This window comes from Emys orbicularis, chromosome 7, assembly GCF_028017835.1.
Source record: "Emys orbicularis isolate rEmyOrb1 chromosome 7, rEmyOrb1.hap1, whole genome shotgun sequence".
Taxonomy (NCBI): Eukaryota; Metazoa; Chordata; order Testudines; family Emydidae; genus Emys; species Emys orbicularis.
Genome location: NC_088689.1, coordinates 64,327,617 through 64,348,266, shown reverse-complemented (window position 1 = coordinate 64,348,266; position 20,650 = coordinate 64,327,617). Strand labels below are relative to the sequence as shown.

The 20,650-nt window shown below is 42.5% G+C and overlaps 1 protein-coding gene across 11 annotated transcripts in view; it reads right to left on the bottom strand.

Moving 5' to 3' along the window:
• KCNMA1 (potassium calcium-activated channel subfamily M alpha 1) overlaps nt 1-20,650 on the bottom strand; it is an 898,072-nt gene that overhangs the window by 60,661 nt on the left and 816,761 nt on the right. For all 11 annotated transcript variants that reach the window (XM_065407332.1, XM_065407334.1, XM_065407336.1 and 8 more), the window contains 3 exons: nt 16,149-16,272; nt 9,440-9,664; nt 6,062-6,254 (listed from right to left, as the gene is read on the bottom strand). In XM_065407332.1, coding sequence (XP_065263404.1) covers nt 6,062-6,254; nt 9,440-9,664; nt 16,149-16,272 — 542 coding nt within the window. The remainder of the gene's footprint in view (nt 1-6,061; nt 6,255-9,439; nt 9,665-16,148; nt 16,273-20,650) is intronic.

The window sequence follows — 20,650 nt, the reverse complement described above, 5'->3', positions numbered from 1 at the left end:
TTTGTAATAAAAAAGGTGCCGGAGCTCAAAGAATTAGGTGTTGTGGTTCAAACAATTTTTTTTACATTCATAATTGATGCAGCAAGCCTAGAGGTGCCATGGCTATGAACTGCCAAGCCTAGAGGTGCTGGGGCTCAGGTTTGGCAAGCCATGGCACAAATTAAGCACTGAATCAGGGGAAGAATGGAATCTTCAATTACCTGAGCAGGCCTTCATGGCCTCTACTGAAACCATCTGTTTATAACTCCCCTTTCTCCCCCCAAAAACAAAGATCTAGCTTGAAGACTTTAAATGCTGGAGAACCACCACACTCCTAGATAAGCTGCTATGGAAAAATGACACTAAATAAGTGTGCAAGTATCCATAGGAATAACTTGAACCTTTGCAATACAAATTGTAGCATACATTAGAATGCCATCGAGCTAAACCAAACAGGTCACATAGAGCTTTATTGGATATATGAGGCTTCAGATAAAATGTATATTAAACATATAATCCCTTCGTAACTGAAGCCCCATTTATAAAAAGACAGGTCTTATGTGGTCTGCCTTTGGTTTAGTTGAATGCACCTCAGCTCTGAAGAGTGACTGTAATTTTGGCTTAAATGGTAGCTAGTTGAGGAGTTGTCTCACTGTGGGGGAAGCCCTGGCTGGCACAGGGCTATCGTAGCTGGCTCTGCAACACCCGTTTCATAGGCTTCTTTGTGGGGGTGCACCCAGAAATTGAGACCACAGGAGAAACAGGCTCCCAGCACCCCCTGTCCAAAGCAACCAGAAGCAGTGATTACAGGGAAAGCCTGGCTTTGCCCCTCTAGCCCTGAGTTGAAGGGTGCTCAGTCAATGAGTGGGTATGGTGCATATGCAGTGCTGTCACACATAGGAGAGGTGAAGGGAATTGAGCATGCACAGTCACTCTGTGGGGATAGCACATATGCAGTCTTGCAGTGAGGATGGAATCTTCAGTGAGTGTAGCACATGTAGGGACTGTGAGGGGATGCAGCATGTTCAGTGAGGATGGAATCTTTGGATATTTTAGCTGCTAAACGCTAAGAAGTCTACTGAGCATGTGTAAACTGACATTTCTAAAAGGCTTATAACTTGGCCAAATTTGGGCAGATTTTCACAAGATCCGCACACATCCATGCCCTACCAATTTTTATATTCTTGCTTCAAAGCATGAAGGTGCTAGAAAATGTCATCAGCATATTTTTTCCCCTCACCTTGTTCTCAGAAGCAGTTAAATAGTTTTCGCTGAAACTTTCCAAAGCAGTTCAGCCTCAGGCAGACACCTGGCATAGGTGATTTCTGCCCAAATGATTAAAGCTTGGCAAAGTTATAAGCAGCTCAGAACAGGGTCTTTGTAATGAGAAGAGTTGGGCAACCTTACTTATCGATGGTGCTACAAAAGTTAAGCCCAAATATAACTCTGGATCCAAAATACCCAGAAACTTTGGGAAGTTTGTGCCTGAGTCCAGATCTGAATTTGAGGGCCAAGGACCATCACATATATAATATTGAGATTATAGAGTATGTGTTTACATTTATTCACACGTTACATGCACAAACAATTATTAAATATCCTCTGCCCCCTTTTTAAGCTGATTTTTTAGTCACGCTGTTTAAAGACTTCCTGGTTAAGTTCAAAGCCTGGGAACATTTAACTGTAAGCTTTGTCAATTAAAAAAAAAATTGAAAGTCCACTCATGAACATTTATTCTAGTGACACTGCTGTCAGAAAAAAGACTACTTGCAATGGCAGTGGGTACCTCAGCATTCACACCGCACTAAACTTGAGCAGTATTTGCATACAAATATGTCTTAAATAATGTACTGAAGACATGATAGATACTCGCATACCACATTCAGTTCTCTTTCTGGGTCACAAAAGCTCCTTCACCCTAGACAGAACATATTTGCTCCAATAAATCTCTGGGAGGCCAAGAACTTAAAAAGAAAAGGTCGTTGTGTGAAGGGGGAGAGCTAGGGGTCAGAGGTGGTGGGAAAACCTCACATGAACAAACAGGTGGCATTCTTTGCTCATAGAAAAACCTATCAATGAAATTATTGCTATATTGTTTTCTTTTTAGATGGGACAAGCATAAATTATACATCAGCTTTGCATGTGAGATTGCACTTAACATTAACCACAGAATTGTACTGATTACATGGCAACACCCCAGATGCTATTTAAACAGCATTGCAAAAACTAATAAGTAAATTCCCTGGTCAAAAATTGGGACGCCTAATCCATATGTAGCTATCTCTTCCCTCTTCAATACTGTATCAAAGGTAATCTTTATTTGGGTATGAATTCAAACACCATATATTCAGAACTAGAAAAGTCCAGTTTGGCAATGATGAGGGGTTGTACAGGCTGATGTGAATTGAAATGTTTTCCTGGATAAATGAGTGTGTTAAATAATACACGAATGTTTAAGCAAAACTAGTGACAACTCACTATAAATAAAGGCACTTCGTTGCCAACAAGGAGCCGCAAAGTGGTTGTTATACTGTTTGCTGACCAGCAGAAGCTGGATCACCTGCTTTATATAATTGTCACCGTAGTTGTGCCTACTCTACATTAAAACTGCATCTCATAGGCAAAATGTCACATTGGATACAATTCCCTGCAAAGTTTATGCCACCTATTGATCTAATTGTGTCTGACAACCTAGCCATAGTATTCAAGATCTTTCAAGAAAACCTCCTGTGTTGAAAGCAATGTAACCAATTCAGAAGTTGTAGATACGTAAATGGTGCAACCCACTGAGACGGTAACTGTTTTCCAACCCAGTAGTTTGCTTTTAAAATACCCCCTCTCACCCTTCCTAAAATATGTTGCCAGAGGAATAAGTCATTGGCCAAATTCTGCAGTCAGCATGCATAGAAAAGTCTGCTTCCATGGAAAAGCTGTATAAACCTGCCACGTGTTTAAAATGCACATGGATCTTTGCCTGAAGAATGTGTCCAGGGGCACTGGGGAGTGTGTGCTGCAGTGCGAACTCCCCCAAGCCTTTTATAAAAGACAGCATAATCCACTCCTCCTCCACTGAATGGTGCCAAGAAGGGTTAGACTATGACCCCACTCCACCATTTCTGACTCGCGGTCATGGCACTGTGGCTGAAGTTCTGTTCTGAAAAAGCCAACTTTGTATCCCCTTATTTGGGGCTTTTGTGGTTCCTGCTGGGAGGGAAAATTCCTCTCTACACTGGCAGAATCTTTCCACGCAAAGAATACAAGGTCTGGGATTGTTGCTAACCTCAATGCTGGGACACAACGGGGAGGCTTCTGCTGTTTAGCCATCCTAAATAGGGCTAGCCAAAACGGAGGGGGTCTCTTACAGCAGGGAGAGAGATAGAATTTAAAATAAAAATAAAACAAACCCAAGCATGATTAGAGAAGGATAAGGATGTGAGCTTGCTTAGCTTATGTAATAATATACACATAAGCACAATAAGCATAGCAACATGGAGCTAAGGTGACGTGCATGAAACACAACTATTTAGATTGTGGGTGCAATCAGAAAGGAGGCCTGATTTTAAAAATGGAGCTTCCACATGTCCCAATAATCTATATGAGCCACAAATGAAAAAAACCATTCAGTGGGATAGGAAAGCAAGCCTTCCCCGACAGCCCCAGATGCTGAGAAGTAATGCTACCATTGCAGCGTCAGGCTCAGATGTTGGTAATGATGGATTCACGGATGAGTTTAAAGGGCTGTAGAATGATAAAAGCTGGTTAACAGTGATGTTTGGGGTCCTGGGACCTTTGTTGTCTTCTACTGCCTGCAAGGAACTCTTGGCAGGGCATAGTCCTTTCTTCCATGTCACTGTGCCACTTTTCTACTGTTTTCACTGGGTGGCATGGGTTATTTCTGGACAGCTGGCACTGTGAGTGGCCAGTGAGTTACTGTGATGTTGCTAACTGATTGGAAGTTTGTTGTGCTTGCAGTGATGGAAATTCGAAAAAGCTATGGCTGTGTGTTAGTTTGATTTCTCCTCTGCAGCTATCTTCAGTTGATTTGCCTCCGGTGAACATTGTTTTTCCTAGTTTGCCTGGTCCCTCTTGCCCAGATTCTTCCCTCTGGATATCCTTTTCCTGTCTTGGTGTCATGTGACGTTATGTGTCTGTGACTGCACCAGACTGATCAGATATTTTCTGTTCCTTTGGATGTTGTCGCTCAGGAGCTACATGATCCAGGGAACATTTGATGGGAATGCTGACTGATTCATGCACACAGCAAACAAAGGTGTGTGCCAGCTGAGAGCTATGATAAGCTTCCATTGAGTCTACACTTTAAGTCCCAGATTGTGAACCCCCGGTCTTGCGCACAAGGCTGGGAAGAAATTTCCCCTGTTTGCTCCTGATCAGCACATTGTTCGGGAGGGCCATGTGTTATAACCAAACTGTTCCCTTCTGCACCAGCCTATGGAAGGAGGCCAGATCACAGGGGAAAAACTATCTGCTCTATGACCATTAAAAAACAAACAAATACATCAAAACAAACACTGGTCCCCTCCATTACTATTTGCACACCTTCTGGAAGGAACTGCCATACCAGATCACACCTGTGGTCCCGCTAGTCCAATATCCCAGCCAGCAGCAGATGTTTCGGACAAAGGTGTAAGAAACCCCACAGCAGGCAGCCCCACTAGGGAGGTCTTATCCTAATGACTAATAGTTAGAGATTGGCTTAAACTCTGGAGCATGAAATTTCATCTCCCCCGCTTGTGAACCATATAAATATCCAATCCCTCTGAATCGTGCTAAATTCTTGGCCTCTGTGATATCCTGTGGTAATGAGTTCCACAGTGTAATTACTTTTTCACACAGGGTATATTTGCTAGCCCATGTACAAGGAGTTACAAAGGTTTGGATCTGATTCAGAACTCCTTCCTCCACTGCTGCTGATGACATTTGAGATGAGCAAGTGGTTCTTGTGCCAGCATTCACAATCCCACCATTTGAGAACATGGTTCTAAATCTATCAGTTTACCAATGTGCTTTAGGTTTTCATTCTGTCATTAGGCTCTTGAGGGACACTCCTATGGGGCCTAATCCCGCACTCCTTGTTCAGGCTTAACTGCATTAACTTCGCTGACAGTTCAGCCCAAGTATGGATTTTGTGCTAAACTGTACAGAGCAGCAAGGAGAGGTCACAAGAGGCCTTCCTTCCAGCCATGCTCTCTATGCACGGATGAGTCTTAATCTCAGTTCTTGTGTACCTCGAGGGTAAGTACTGCACAAGGTTGGTGCTTACAGGATAACTCACTGCATCATTTTAAAAGGTTTAACAGAGGCCACTCTTGCCTGCACTTCTGCAGGGACTAAAGATGGCTGGATCTACACTGAGGGTATTAGATAGGGTGTCTTAGGCCTGCTTACCAGCATAGTTGGTGTAAAATGGCCTTGGGGTACTTATGAATCAGGCCCGTAGACTTCAGTGAAGACTGTAGGATTTGTTCCATGCCTTTATGGGAGCTGTGCTTGCCAATCCAAGGGCAGAAATCAGTTTTGAGTTCATTCTGGGGGGCTTTTTGAGCAAGAAAGCACAAAAAATGTAAAGAAACCTCTGTTTAAATTGTCTTTTTTTTCCTTTTCTTTTTTGCCGTGTGGCATTTGGCTATTTTTTGTCTGGCGTACACAGCTAACAACCCTGTCAGCCAGCATTTGCCATCATGCCACTTTGCATCCAGAGTGAACATAAGCCATCTCTGGCTATGTCATGTGTAACAATGCAACTTTATTTGGTGGAACTAAAAAGCAAGAATCATGTGGATTTAGCAATCAGCGATGAAAGGGAAAAAAAGAAAAAAGGAAAGATCAACACATTTAAAAATTAAAATCTTGGTTCATTCATTCCCCACTGCTCCAGATTTCCTTTGTGATACAGCAGGGAAACTATGTGACTGTCCCTTTAAAAGCCATCATACCAATCAGCAGGTTTAACTGTCAAGCAAGCTGATGTAAGATTCTTTGAATTACTGAGTGAGGGATATTCTTCCTGCCAGGTCCTGTCCCCTGTAGGCATGGCAGAGAAGTATTATAGGGCAGTCCTTACCTTGGGAATTAGCCTGCAAGACCCCAATGCTGTCATCAAACTGCATAGATTTGATGTTGAGTGACGCCAAGATGCATTCCTTGTCCTGCAGCGAAGCATCATCAATATTATTCTGATTGGCTGACAGGATAACGCACATGTCGCAGAGGTTGATGTTGACAGCCCTTAAATCAGCCCGACTTAATGGCGTACCCTTCGGCATAGTGAAAAAAAAGAGGGGGAGGGGGGAGAGAGAGAGGGAAAAAAAGAAAAACAAATTAAAGATTGAGAAGGAGCTTTGGGAAATTATTTAACAAGTATCTTCTTTATGCTCTGACATTAAGCTGGTCTAACTATGTGCCAGGGAATAGGAGATGTGTGCTAATCTAAAGGGTAGTTGGTGCTGATGGCAGCATTTTAGGTTCAGTCTCAATACTCAGTCAAGCTATTACTAACAAACAAGAAATAGGAATAATGCCAGCATTCTACATCTCATCTGTGACTTGAAATTGTCTTGATTTAAGTCACTATCATGTGGCAACCTCTGGCTTTCTGAACATAATGAGGGGTATGTTCTAAATGTCTGTTTATCTAATATCAGGTCATACAGGTCTCGGGCAAAAAAAAAAATAACAATTTAAACAGGAAAGCTTTGTGTGTCCTACACATTCTAACTGCAATCAAGATGAAGCTATTTTTCTAAAATGTGTACTACCTGGAGCAATACACAAGAAAGGTTAATCCTTTCCAATACATGTTTTTGGTGCTTCTACCAACAAAACACACTGATATTTAAAGTTATGTGATTAAACCCTTTGAAACAGAAACAGGATGTTAAGTTAATGTGCACAATTCATATAATATTTCCTGGAGCTACAATTACCTATCAGAGAATGCAGTATTTAAAATGAAATGTTGTGGTAGTTAGTGGGTTTTTTTTTTTTTCATAACTAAGGCAACCAAGATACAACACTTAACCTGCTACATTTTATACACAAGACAATACTTACTCTGAAACTTAAGATATGGACTATTTAAGGCAAAAGGTACTATGTCTAGGTACCAGGGGCAGTACTCAGAGCCCCGTGCAATAAAAAGTGGGTTTATATGTGTGCCAGGCACAGCTCAGTCAGCTTCCACAGATTGGTACCCACAGACCCTAATGCTGATGGAGACACTAAACATTCCCTTTGTCTGAGTTGTGTCCCTGGGTCCCCAGAGCCCAGCCCCAACTTCCTTAAACACTGAGTGACAAGACCCCAACCCCTCACCTCATGGTCATTCATGCAGAACAGTCAGGAAGGATGATATCTGTTGATCTCCATGGAGCATTTTCAAGAAGAAGATTTTGAATGGCACAAAGGGCAGTTAGGAGCCCCAACTCCATTCAAAATCAATAGAATTTAGGCACCCAACTCCTGTTTGTGCCCTTGAAAATCTCCCCCCAAATCCCTCACCAACATCTCCCAAAGGGAGGTGGTTCTCCAAGGCAGATCAGCAGCAACCTGCTGCAGATCATAGCCACAGCGTCTTCTAGGAGAAACAAGATGACTGAATTTTAAGCCTGGTGAAAAGCATGGTGCCTAGTTTGCAGAGCCCAAGTCACAGTCCAGTGCACAACTCCAAGAAGCTTGTAAAGGAAAACTAATTCAATGTTTGTGTCTGTACTAGTTTCAGGCACAAGGCCGACTATCTGAGCTTTCACACAAGAACATGGGCCTACTGCTGCAGTCCTTTATTCATACTACATATCTTCCCTCCCCTCCCACACATACATTGGAAGAACGTTATTTACATTGCAAAGTCAGGCACTCAAAAGTTAGGAAATGCCTGATTTAAAGTTTTCATGCAACGTTAATTCTGCCCAACGTGTGTCCATCCTTCATACTAAATGAGGCAGTGGTCCCATAGAAAAAAAAGTAGTGTGTAATCACGTAATTCAAAACCGAATCATAAAGCATATGTACAAGGGAGCAAAATTTGAGTCTTTTGATCTAAGGATCAAAACCTTACAATATCTCCTTATTTTGTTAACAAAAATAACATTTCACATTGGATAGGTCTGTAGTAACAGCTGGATTCTGCTCTCTCACACATCATCAAGAATATTATCATCTAAGTTCTGATTGCTGAATCTTTATTACTGGTAAGAGGCTTGACTTTCAGATGTCAGGCTGAATTTGCAGGGCTGGCAGTTATGGGGGAAAAAAATCTTTCACAGGGAAAATTTGATCTTGAAGCCATTTGTGAGGCACTAAATACAGAACTATGCCATGTCGCTGTACAGCAATTGCAGAACAGAAACAAAGATTAACAACAAATCTTAGCTTTGGAGTAACCATGAATTGCAGCATATATTGGGCAAAGCTGCCTTTCCATTCAATAAATGCTGTCATCCGTACCCACATTAGGCTAAATGTATCACTGGTCTCTGAGAGCTTCTGGGCTTTGCATTTTTGTTAGTAAAAAAAAAAAAATTCTAAGAAACGGTGAATTTGTATTCTACTTTTTTATTCTGGTAAGTAAGGATTAAAGAATTCCAAAAGCTGAAACAATACAACAGCCAAGCTTGCTTTACTGAACTTTTGTAAAGCACAGAGCATCACTTCTGCTATCAAACCGAGGGCCTGAGTCTCCATTGCTTGTGCTTTGTGAAGTCATTTACACCCGTGGGTGGTAAAACCATACTGAACTGGAATTAATCATTCACTTACACTGGAGGTAGCATTCTGCACTCACTGCACAAGTGTGAATGATGATATGAGAGAGTGGAGAATCAGGCCCTTTGAATTTTGGACTCAGAGGATGAAATCTTGACCCCACTGAAGTCAATGGGTGTTTTACCATTATTATTAAAGGGACCAGGTTTTCACGCACTGTATTTAGTAAATGCTTACCACCAAACTGTGAACCCTTTTTAAAAGGAAGGGCTCTTAATGAAAATGCGATGATCATTCTCTTATATACAAGAGAGCTAGCAGGCCAGCATGTATCAAGCCTTTACAGTTATAGATAGATAGACAAATAATAAAAATTGTTTTCAAAGGTTTTCCAGGCATAAATAATGTCATAAGTAAGTACTGTCATTCTGTCAGAAAAATCACAACATCAGAACTGGCTACACGCAGGGCACTAGAGTGAATGTTCAATAGATAACGCAGCTAATACATTTGATAGCAGCTGAAATTCATCCTTGACAAGGGACTGAACAGTGCTGCAAATTTCTTCTAATAAGGTCTCTCAGGGCTCAGTTTTCATAGATATAGTAAAGGGGAAGGGCTAAGTCCTGAGGCCTATAAACAGACAAAAGTAAAAGCCTATGATCAAAGTCAATATGAATCTGTCCAGTTGGTGTCTAAGTAAAAAAAAAAAGTATCAATATCGTGGTTTTGGACTTACAGGCAAGATTGAAACCTTGGGGAAGTTATGTAGCGTCTCCCATTCCCTTTTCAAATATTCAAGTGAACCCACAAACACAATGTGCTTGAGTTCATGGTAGTGAAAGTTGCTGGCTCGTAATGGCATCACTAGATTTCTTACTCCAATCAATGCAGACTTAGCATCCCCGAATATGCAAACGACCACATGACCACTTAAAACTGTCATCGCTGCTTCACTCCGTGTCTGGGGGAAAAAAAACAATAAGGGAAGGGGGAGATAAAGCAAAAAGAAGCATAAATCATAAACTGAATTCTAAACCAAGAAAAATGTACTTTCCTGTCACTATCATTCATGCACAGTGAAGCAGGATGACATTAGTAATTCATTATTATATTTATTATTTATCTTGCATGGAGTGTGGTCAGTGCTGTATAGACAGAGGGAGACATGATCCTTGCCACCAGGAGCTTGCAGTTCACAGGCAGAGGCCTGGTCTACATCAGAAAATTAGGTCGGTTTAACTACATCGGTCAAAGATGTGACCAGTGTAAACTATGCCACACCCCTGAGCGGCATAGTTAAGCTGACCTAAGTCCCCATGTAAAAAGTGCTAGGTCGATGGAAAAATTCTTTCCTCAACCTAGCTACTGCCACTTACAGAAGTGGATTACCTATGCCAATGAGAGAACCTCTCCAATGGGCATAAACAGTGCTTACACTGAACTGCTACAGCTATGCTGCTGTAGCATTTTAAAGGTAGACAAGCCCAGACAGTATAATGCAGACATATATGATCAAATTCTGGGCTCAGATATGTTGGTATAAACCTGTAGCACTCTATTGATTGGAGTTACTCTGGATTTAACTGAGGGCTAAATTTCCCCCATCATGCATTTGGTGATTTGATGGTGGATTTATTTCAGAGTTCAGGACACTCTACTGTATGAATCATAGAATCATAGAATATCAGGGTTGGAAGGGACCTCAGGAGGTCATCTAGTCCAACCCCCTGCTCAAAGCAGGACCAATTCCCAACTAAATCATCCCAGCCAGGGCTTTGTCAAGCCGGGCCTTAAAAACCTCCAAAGAAGGAGACTCCACCACCTCCCTAGGTAACGCATTCCAGTGCTTCACCACCCTCCTAGTGAAAAAGTTTTTCCTAATATCCAACCTAGACCTCCCCCACTGCAACTTGAGACCATTGCTCCTTGTTCTGTCATCTGCCACCACTGAGAACAGCCGAGCTCCATCCTTTTTTGAACCCCCCTCAGGTAGTTGAAAGCAGCTATCAAATCCCCCCTCATTCTTCTCTTCTGGAGACTAAACAATCCCAGTTCCCTCAGCCTCTCCTCATAAGTCATGTGCTCCAGACCCCTAATCATTTTTGTTGCCCTCCGCTGGACTCTTTCCAATTTTTCCACATCCTTCTTGTAGTGTGGGGCCCAAAACTGGACACAGTATTCCAGATGAGGCCTCACCAATGTCGAATAAAGGGGAACGATCATGTTCCTCGATCTGCTGGCAATGCCCCTACTTATACAGCCCAAAATGCCGTTAGCCTTCTTGGCAACAAGAGCACACTGTTGACTCATATCCAGCTTCTCGTCCACTGTGACCCCTAGGTCCTTTTCTGCAGAACTGCTACCCAGCCATTCGGTCCCTAGTCTGTAGCAGTGCATGGGATTCTTCCGTCCTAAGTGCAGGACTCTGCACTTGTCCTTGTTGAACCTCATCAGGTTTTTTTTGGCCCAATCCTCTAATTTGTCTAGGTCCCTCTGTATCCGATCCCTACCCTCTAGTGTACCTACCCTCTAGTCTACCTACCACGCCTCCCAGTTTAGTGTCATCTGCAAACTTGCTGAGAGTGCAGTCCACACCATCCTCCAGATCATTAATAAAGATATTAAACAAAACCGGCCCCAGGACCGACCCTTGGGGCACTCCGCTTGAAACCGGCTGCCAACTAGACATGGAGCCATTGATCACTACCCATTGAGCCCGACGATCTAGCCAGCTTTCTATCCACCTTACAGTCCATTCATCCAGCCCATAGTTCTTTAACTTGGCGGCAAGAATACTGTGGGAGACCGTATCAAAAGCTTTGCTAAAGTCAAGGAATAACACATCCACTGCTTTCCCCTCATCCACAGAGCCAGTTATCTCATCATAGAAGGCAATTAGGTTAGTCAGGCATGACTTGCCCTTGGTGAATCCATGCTGACTGTTCCTGATCACTTTCCTCTCCTCTAAGTGTTTCATAATTGATTCCTTGAGGACCTGCTCCATGATTTTTCCAGGGACTGAGGTGAGGCTGACTGGCCTGTAGTTCCCCGGATCCTCCTTCTTCCCTTTTTTAAAGATGGGCACTACATTAGCCTTTTTCCAGTCATCCGGGACCTCCCCCGATCGCCATGAGTTTTCAAAAATAATGGCTAATGGCTTTGCAATCTCATCCGCCAACTCCTTTAGCACCCTTGGATGCAGCGCATCCGGCCCCATGGACTTGTGCACGTCCAGTTTTTCTAAATAGTCCCGAACCACTTCTTTCTCCACAGAGGGCTGGTCACCTTCTCCCCATACTGTGCTGCTCAGTGCAGTAGTCTGGGAGCTGACCTTGTTCGTGAAGACAGAGGCAAAAAAATAATTGAGTACATTAGCTTTTTCCACATCCTCTGTCACTAGGTTGCCTCCCTCATTCAGTAAGGGGCCCACACTTTCCTTGACTTTCTTCTTGTTGCTAACATACCTGAAGAAACCCTTCTTGTTACTCTTAACATCTCTTGCTAGCTGCAACTCCAAGTGTGATTTGGCCTTCCTGATTTCACTCCTGCATGCCTGAGCAATATTTTTATACTCCTCCCTGGTCATTTGTCCAATCTTCCACTTCTTGTAAGCTTCTTTTTTGCATTTAAGATGAACTAGTAATTAAAAACTAAGAGAAAAGGCAGACTGGGGGGATGAGGGAGGTTCTAACCTAATGAGAAGCATGGAAGAATGTATCTTTCTGCCACTCTCATTTTGGTGCAAAGGGACCTGTTCGGGATACTGATGGCTTAACTTTGGTATTCAAATCTGCACTGCTCTAGCACAGCAAATCTTTATGTTCTAGTACGAGGAGTAAAAAGAATAGTTGTGAATTGTAAAATACAACCAGTTAAGAAGCAAACAGTGGTCAACCTGAAAAAGAATAAAGTGACTATATTCAGGATAATGTGTCCACAACTGGAGAATGAGGGTATAAATGGAGGGAGTGTGGGAAACAAACCACAACTCAAACACAATAAGGTCTGGAGGCTAAAGGTCTGAGTCTCCTCTCTCATTGGTTATACTTACATCACTCTGACTCCGCTGACTTTAATGCAGTAACTCCTGATTGACACTGGTGTGAGAGCAGAATCAGATCCCCCTAGATGTGGGGAAACACTTCCAACAACTCTGGCTGCAAAAGCATATTGAAAAGGATTCTATTTGTCCACACCCAGAGTTTTCGGTTTGCTTCCAAAGTTTATAGCTGGCATAAGTAAAATATTCCCTGGTCCAAAGTGTTTTTCTTGGACTGCCAGGAGTCGTTCTAAAGCTCCTGTAGCAAAATGAGAATGTCAAAACCCAGAATGCTTTTCCAGCTCACTGCCATTTCATAGCAGTGTTGGTGGGTCTGAGCTAATGGAATTTTCAGCCTCTTGCACATCCCTTGACCCAGCAATGTAAGGAGCCTTAGTGTAAATGAGAATCAGGCCCCAAATGTTTTAAGCTGTTCTTGTAGATTTACAGATTTTTGTGTGTGTAAATGTTTTAAGACTATAGTCCAGGATCTGAGCCTGTGACTGAGCTGTGCTTGGTGCAGCTCAGGGGAGGACTCAAAGATCTCCCCTATGTCCTTGGACAAGCTGCCACCAGCACCATCCTTAGTGTAAATTGGAGTAGCCTCTGTGCTGTTTTAGTTTACACCAGAGGGTTCTTCTGGAAGTCAGAAATAGCCATGGTGCAAGAACTTGACTAATAGTGACTTTTCATTGACAAGAGCAACTGAGGGGATGGAAGGAAGAATCTGATGAAGCACTTCTAAATGGTGTTCAGAATTATCTGCTTATCTCAATGAGAGAGGTTACATTTGTGCTGTAATCCCAGTCAGTCTTGAAGGCAGCTCACACATTCAGATGACTATTAAGTAAAGTCATTAGCTGATGATGACTTTCATATCTGGATCCAGTCTTGGTGCTGTTGCATTCCACTAATGGATATCATCCTATGTGCATCAAAATTATGATGCCAGTGAGGTGGATATTCAACAAAACTTAGCTATGGGCTGTGAAGAATTGATGAATAAAAACATTTAATGGAGTATAGGTCCATCAATGGTTATTAGCCAAGATGGTCAGGTATGCAACCCCATGCTCTGGGTCCCAAAACCTCTGACGGTCAGAAGCTGGGACTGGACGACAAGGGATGGGTCACTCAATAAACTGTCCTGGTCTGTTCTGTTCATTCCCTCTGAAGCCTCTGATACTGTCCACTGTCAGAAGATAGGGTGGACTAGATAGACCATGAGTCTGACTCGGTATGGTCGTTCTTATGTTCAAAGTAGCACATTTATTGAAGCCAGCAAACAGTAAATTTTTCTTTTTGTTAATCCATAGAGTAAATGTTTTCACTAAGCTGTGGCTCCCTGCTGCTTATTCTTTACACAGACTGCATGGAATGCAAATGTAGAATATAGTGCAGAGGTACTCACTATGGAGCAGTTTTGGCCAAAAGGTTTCTCGTCAGTTTAAAAAAAAACATATTCTGCTTTCAGTTGCACTGCTACAACTCCATTAATTTTCAGGTAAGTGAGAGCAGGATGGGGCTTTCACATTAAAAATATTTAAGGACTCAATCCTGCAAGATGCTGAGCACCTTGGCTTTGATACTGCAAAACATTTAAACATGCACTTAACTTAAAGCACATGAGTAGTCCCATGCATGTGCATAAGTGCTTTGCTGAATCAGGACCTTACAAGACTGAACCCAAACTATGGTTCTTGTCTGAAAGATATGTATGTAAAAATGGTACTTTCCCACTTGACAAACCTAATCCCTAGGTAGGTTCAAAGTCATGTCCACTTACTTGAGTGACACATGCCTTATACTGCTGTCAGCCCTGCACAGCCAACACAGCTCTGGGGCAGAGAAGTGAATTCTTTTCTGGTTCAGGCATCATCAACACAATTGTTTAAACAACTTCCAATTATAGGACAATCTGCGCAACCCCATCATCTTCAAATTATGCCCTCATTTGCACTTATGCAGTAAGGTTGCACCGACGTACGCACAGACATAATTTGTGGACAGTGGACAGGAGTAAGTGAGGGCAGTCTTTTGCTCGCAGGATCTTTATCACTGGTGATGATGCATGGAACAAGAAATAACTCAGCCAAACTTGTAGATCCCAGGTTGAGTTTACAGAGCAGACAGTTATGGGGGAAAAACCCACATCTATTTACTTGCAAACAGAGAAAAACTGATATGGAGTCAAGAAGAAATAATAAATGAGGAAACCCCACAATGCCATTTGTATAGGAACACTTTTCACAGTAGAACATGTTAAGGTCATCCCTGACTGATCTGTTAAAAATATTTAAAATATTACAGCTGATCTCTGTCTCCCTCTGTTATAAAGCAATACATAGTGATCCCTCTGTGTTATGAAGTAATGGACAGTAAGGTTGCCCCTCATGGCCTACTGAATACCCTGGAATGAATATTAATTTAAAATGTTCAGACCAAACTCTGGCTAACAAGTTAGTCACTGGAATTGACTAGTTTATTGATTGTTTAAATGCCAATATTGCAGTTCCAAACAATGTCACGGTTATTATAGCAACCCCTGAGGAGCACAGGAAACAACCTTTTATGCCCCGATCGTTAGAATAAACCAGGGCTGTCACCATTATTGGTTACACCATGCAATAGCACAGGGGAAACGAAGACAGCAATCTCAAGAAAAGCTTTATAAACTGCGACAAAGTGAAGATCCACCAGGGAACTCATTTCATATATCATCAGTTTTGTGTTTGAGATCTGGAGTTAGTTACTTGTTACTCTTAGGTATGAGTACATGAACACAAACAGCACAAACTTTCACTGAATGTAACAGATTGTGATAGGCCTTCTAATTATTTTTAATTACTTGAGTCAGTTTGATGGCCCTCCCACTTTAACAAATGAAATGAATACACACTAGACCCAGTACACTATGTTAGATGGGTAGAATAGCAGTACCATTTACTCAGGCTTGTTTGAGTGCTTTAACACGTTGAAAACCAAGCGATAAATTTAAATAGGGGAAAATTCCCATTGACTAATAAGGAATAATGCATTAGCACCTTGTTTCAAAGAGATGAATGGTACATGGTGAATGGTCACCATAGCTCTGATCCTACAAAGATCTGAAGCACATGTATAATTTTAAGCTTCTGAGTAGTCCCATTAACCCATATGAAAATGTAGTCTCAGGATTTGGGGCCAATTTTCAGTGAAGTATGTAGGGTTATAGGCTAATATACCCACCAGGGTTTGCCAGAATGATGGCTCAAAATCCATCCATATTGCATTTCTGATTTCAGTACAATGTTTTTTTAAAATGATATAGATAACTATGTTAACCCATTAAACATCTCACATTCCTATTGTCTAAATGGGCTCTCTTTGGATGGAACTTTGTAAGACATTCTTTTAAGGCACCCACCAAAATGACCTTTTCAATGTCCTTTCCTGGACACCAATGAAACATCCCCGTGGAGTCATATTTTTTCACACTGGCATCCATGTTGTCAATCTGCTCATTGCCGGGAATTAACAAGGGGTCATGCCTAGGGAAAAAAAAAAACAAGTCACAGATAATGTAAGTGGAAAATATTATGAATTATGGATGGGAAAACATCCCAAGAGCTATATCGAAACAGGGATAAAAGTCAAAAATGAAATTTATTTACGTTTAAACAGATGTTTTCAACACACCTGCCTTAGGGAAAAAAAGCTAATAAAATAAGAAAAAAAGTTTTTAAATGTTGGGTTGGGGCCTGGAAGATTTTCAATAAGCTTTTCAGTTGATTTTAAAATGGTTTGTCACATTCATGTTCATAAATATTCTTTCTTCCCGCTACCATCCCTCCAAAAAATAATATCAAAAGAGTTGCTATTAGCATCTGCAATGAAGTAGAAGGGATTGGAACAGAGCCCCATGCTGACTGACTGGCAGAAGTATGGAAAGCCAATTACTTGCTTTTACCACATACAACTTCTGACGTGATGCTCTTCACAGTAAAAGCTTTAACAGGCTGCACTTTAAATATTTTAGCAATTTGCCCAATCATATTTTGCTTTCCCAAACTGAAGCCCTTTAAAGATTCAGCAGTATGTCATTTTAGAGTAGACTGACTAACAAATGCCCACATCTGGAATACATGATTTTAATACTAAACAACAGTGTCCATTTTCTGTGACAACTGTATCTGTGGTAACCTTCTAAGTGTTTCTGTAGCAGGATTTTAAAACCCAAGGCTTCTCAAAGGAGCCACAAATAAGAGACATTTTAATTAACTGCCCTCCAACAAATATAATTGTGTATGCACTTGCATACACACACACACACATACACACACACTTCATTAATTTATTTGCTGAAAAAAACAATTATTGAGGGAAGAGGGTAAGTGAGCTATCAAGGACCTACAAGATGCTAAATAAGAGAAGTCTTAGTCATAAGCATCATATGGCATCATTAGAATCAGTATAGCCTCTATAAGACACAGGGGGAACTGAACATTAAAAAAAACAGGGGACAGAGTTTTGTCTAACAAAGCCCACATGTTCCCCATGTTTTTGCACAGAACTTTCTGTCATGAAGCTCCAGGAATGAGTTTTCATTTCAGAGGAAGAAATTAGTAATGTGAAAAAAAGACACCTACTCAAAGGCCAGATATTCAAATGTAGTTGTCCAAGTTGAGCCCTTGAAAAAAAAAAAGTGCCTGCATATTTGTTACACACACAAAGCCTGCACTGTCATGCCAAAGAAATGAGCTAAATGTGCTCAGAAATATTGGTCCATGCACATGACTGCATGTTTTGTGCAGGACATGGATGCACACACATTATTATTATTTGGCAGCATCTACATAGGAGACCATATTTGAAAATTTAGCCCGGCTTTTAATTTCTTTGAACCAACAGACTATGGTAAGACTCTGCCTCTAGAATAGTCTATATGGGCAAAATTCTGACCGTGTATAAGCACAGGTTATCTCTCCCTGAATTGCATAGCCAGCATAATGTGATACTATGCTAAACATGCTCACAAGTAGGTGCCTGAAGGTGGCTTCTATAAAACTTACCCACTTTGGCAGCGATCAGTCCAACGTAACAGGGATAACACATAATGCTTACAGTGCCTGATTGTCCTCCCACTGAAGTCCATGGCAATATTCCTATTCATTTCGCAGGCACAAACCCAGAGAGAGAGTGAGCAGGACTGGAGAATCTACTCATTTGGTTACCCATTTAAAACAAAGTACTTCCATGCTATCTCCCAAGGAGGGAAGCAGTTCACCATGTGGCAAACACACATGTAGTTAGTGAACTTCACGTGAAAAAACATTAATCACGTGAATGGTTTTGTACTGTCACTCAGCACCATAATATCTGAGGAGTGCCTTCTATATTAATCAGATTGGCAGCAGGGATGTCCCTACAGATCTTCATGGAGACTGGCTCTGCCCCCTTTCAAGTTATAGAAAGCTCTGCTTAGGGTAGGGTCTCACTTTTGGGATAGGGGAGAGAGGAGGAATGTGGGGTTAGAAAGGGGTGGTTGATGCTGTGAGTGCCATTCTTCTTATGGTGTAGAAGCTGTATCAAGTAGGAATGTTGTGCAGAATTTCCTAAAAGTGGTCAGACTGTGGATTCATCTAATCTCTTCTGGAAGTTTGTACCACAGCTTGATCCCCTCAATTGATGGTGCTGTGTCCCCAACCATCTTGCGTCTCATTCCAGGCTTTGTAATCTGCACTTTGTCCAAGAGGAACACAACTCCTGAGATTTTGTAGATGGAAATACGAAATATATCGATAGCCGCAGAAGTTGTGTAATTGGTAAGAGTGTGGAGTGGGGTGAATACCAGCCCAGGAAGCACCCTGCTTGGCAAAGGTACCTGCTATTTGGTCTTCAGAAGTTCTTTTATGAATTTCAATGATAAGTCATCTCTATTGCGGATGGTTTAACAGTGTCCATAGTGGGAGAGACTCTATCATCGGTCCAGGGCCGCTCCTGGACACGGCGCGCTGAGGGGGATGGGGGCAGGCAGAGGCGGGGGGAGCCTCCGACATTCTTGTGGGGGCCCCTGCGGGGCCTGGGGCAAATTGCCCCACTTGCCCCTCCCCCCCCGGGCGGCCCTGTACAAGAGCATTCATATGAGTTTGTGACAGAAACTTACAACTAGAGCTAAATGAAGTACTCATAGTAAACAATTTAACTGAGGAATGTAGCCCCTTTTTCTGTTTGTGAATTATCTGCTAACAGACTTGGATTTTTATGGATTTATTTGTTATTGATAATTGTTTGATTAAAACCTTATGTAAATATATTTCAGCCAATAGGCTGTTGACTTAGAGTAGGTCTTTTGCTATTTGCGGTGTGTAACTGGGCAATTAAGGCATGTGGTTTTGTTTTTGCTCTCTGATTGGGTATACCACCATTTTTTATTGTTTGTATTACTGTAGCACTTAGGGGGCCCTAGCCATGGTGAAGAACCCCTTACTTGTAATCAGATACCGCCCTCTCCCCAACTAAGGAGCTGCTTTTAATATTCAAATTACTCTAAAAGCCATGTGCATAGTGAGATTGTCTTGAAAACTAGTAATCCACAACAGGGGGAAGAACTCCCATTGAGATGAATGGGTCAGTTCACAACTCTCAGAGCGATTGTGTCAGATTAATTCAATCTCCATGGGGTGTTCCGATTCATTTGAGAACAACCCATGGAGACGAATGAACCACTTAATTCCTTTGCAAATCTCTCATGATGTAGAGGGTTGTGCAGAGCTCCTTCCCCTACCCTCACCCTGAAATGGAGTACGGAGCCTCCCTCCCAGACTGAGGGTCTGGAGGAGTCAGGAGAAAGGCAAAGCTAGTAGTTGAATAGCAGTGAGGTGTTCCCAGGAAGCCTCTTTGTGCCCCTCCATAGGTGCCACTTAACTACAACCCACCTCCTCAAAAAACAAGGGAAATTTGTAACCCAAAAACTTGGTTACTGCAGAACTGAGGTTGACCACCAGTTCCTGCTTCCAGAACATCAAATGCACCTATTCTCAAACCTCTTAAAACCAGGATATATAGAGTTAAAGTATATACCAGCATCATCCCACAACCTTAACTCTCCTGTCTTTGAATGATACCCCAGCCCACCCATGACAGACATTGTAGCATTCTATCCTTCCAGAGGATATAGGAAAGTGCAGGGACACAGCACGTGGGTACAATAGGAGAATCTGTCAGACTGTGTTCTACAGCAAAAACTGCATTTAGAGCATACTTCACCTGGCTATACCTGGCCTGTATTCAACCACTTCACCTACTATGTACAAATCAACCCAGAGCTACTAGATATAACCACTCTATGGCCCGTGTCCTAAGGATTCTCTCAGGAACATCAGCTTCACTTCCTCTGCTCTCCAGTGCACTATCATGATTGCTACCTGTAGCGGGATGGTTACCCGCTCCTGCCCTGAGGGGTTTAAAACTGCCCTGGAGGAGGGCTGCGGAAGGGCTGCAGCTCTAAAAGCTGGGCTGATTGGGGAAGCAGCCGCAGCTGGGCCACGCCCCAATCAGGCCACAACTGGCCCTATATAAAAAGGCTGTGAGGCAGAGGCCAAGTAGTCTCTCTCTGCCTTCAGAGACAGAAGGGTCTGGCTGTAGGGATCTAGAGGTAGGGTACCTGAGTGGATCAGGGCTGGGGAAAGGCTGAGGCGCTCCAGCCTGGAAAGCCCCAGGCTGTGGCCTAGCATAAGGCCAACAGGTACTGGGGGTTGCAGAGGGCAGCTCAGGGCTAGGCCAAGGCAGCAGGTCCAAACCCCCCTTGCCAGTGATGAGTAGCCTATACTGCAGTCTGCCCCAGGGAGCGGGGGCTAGTTGGTGACTGGCAGTGGCCTAGTACTGAGGCAAGGTGGGGATAGTGGGTGGGGGTTCCCCAGGGAGGGG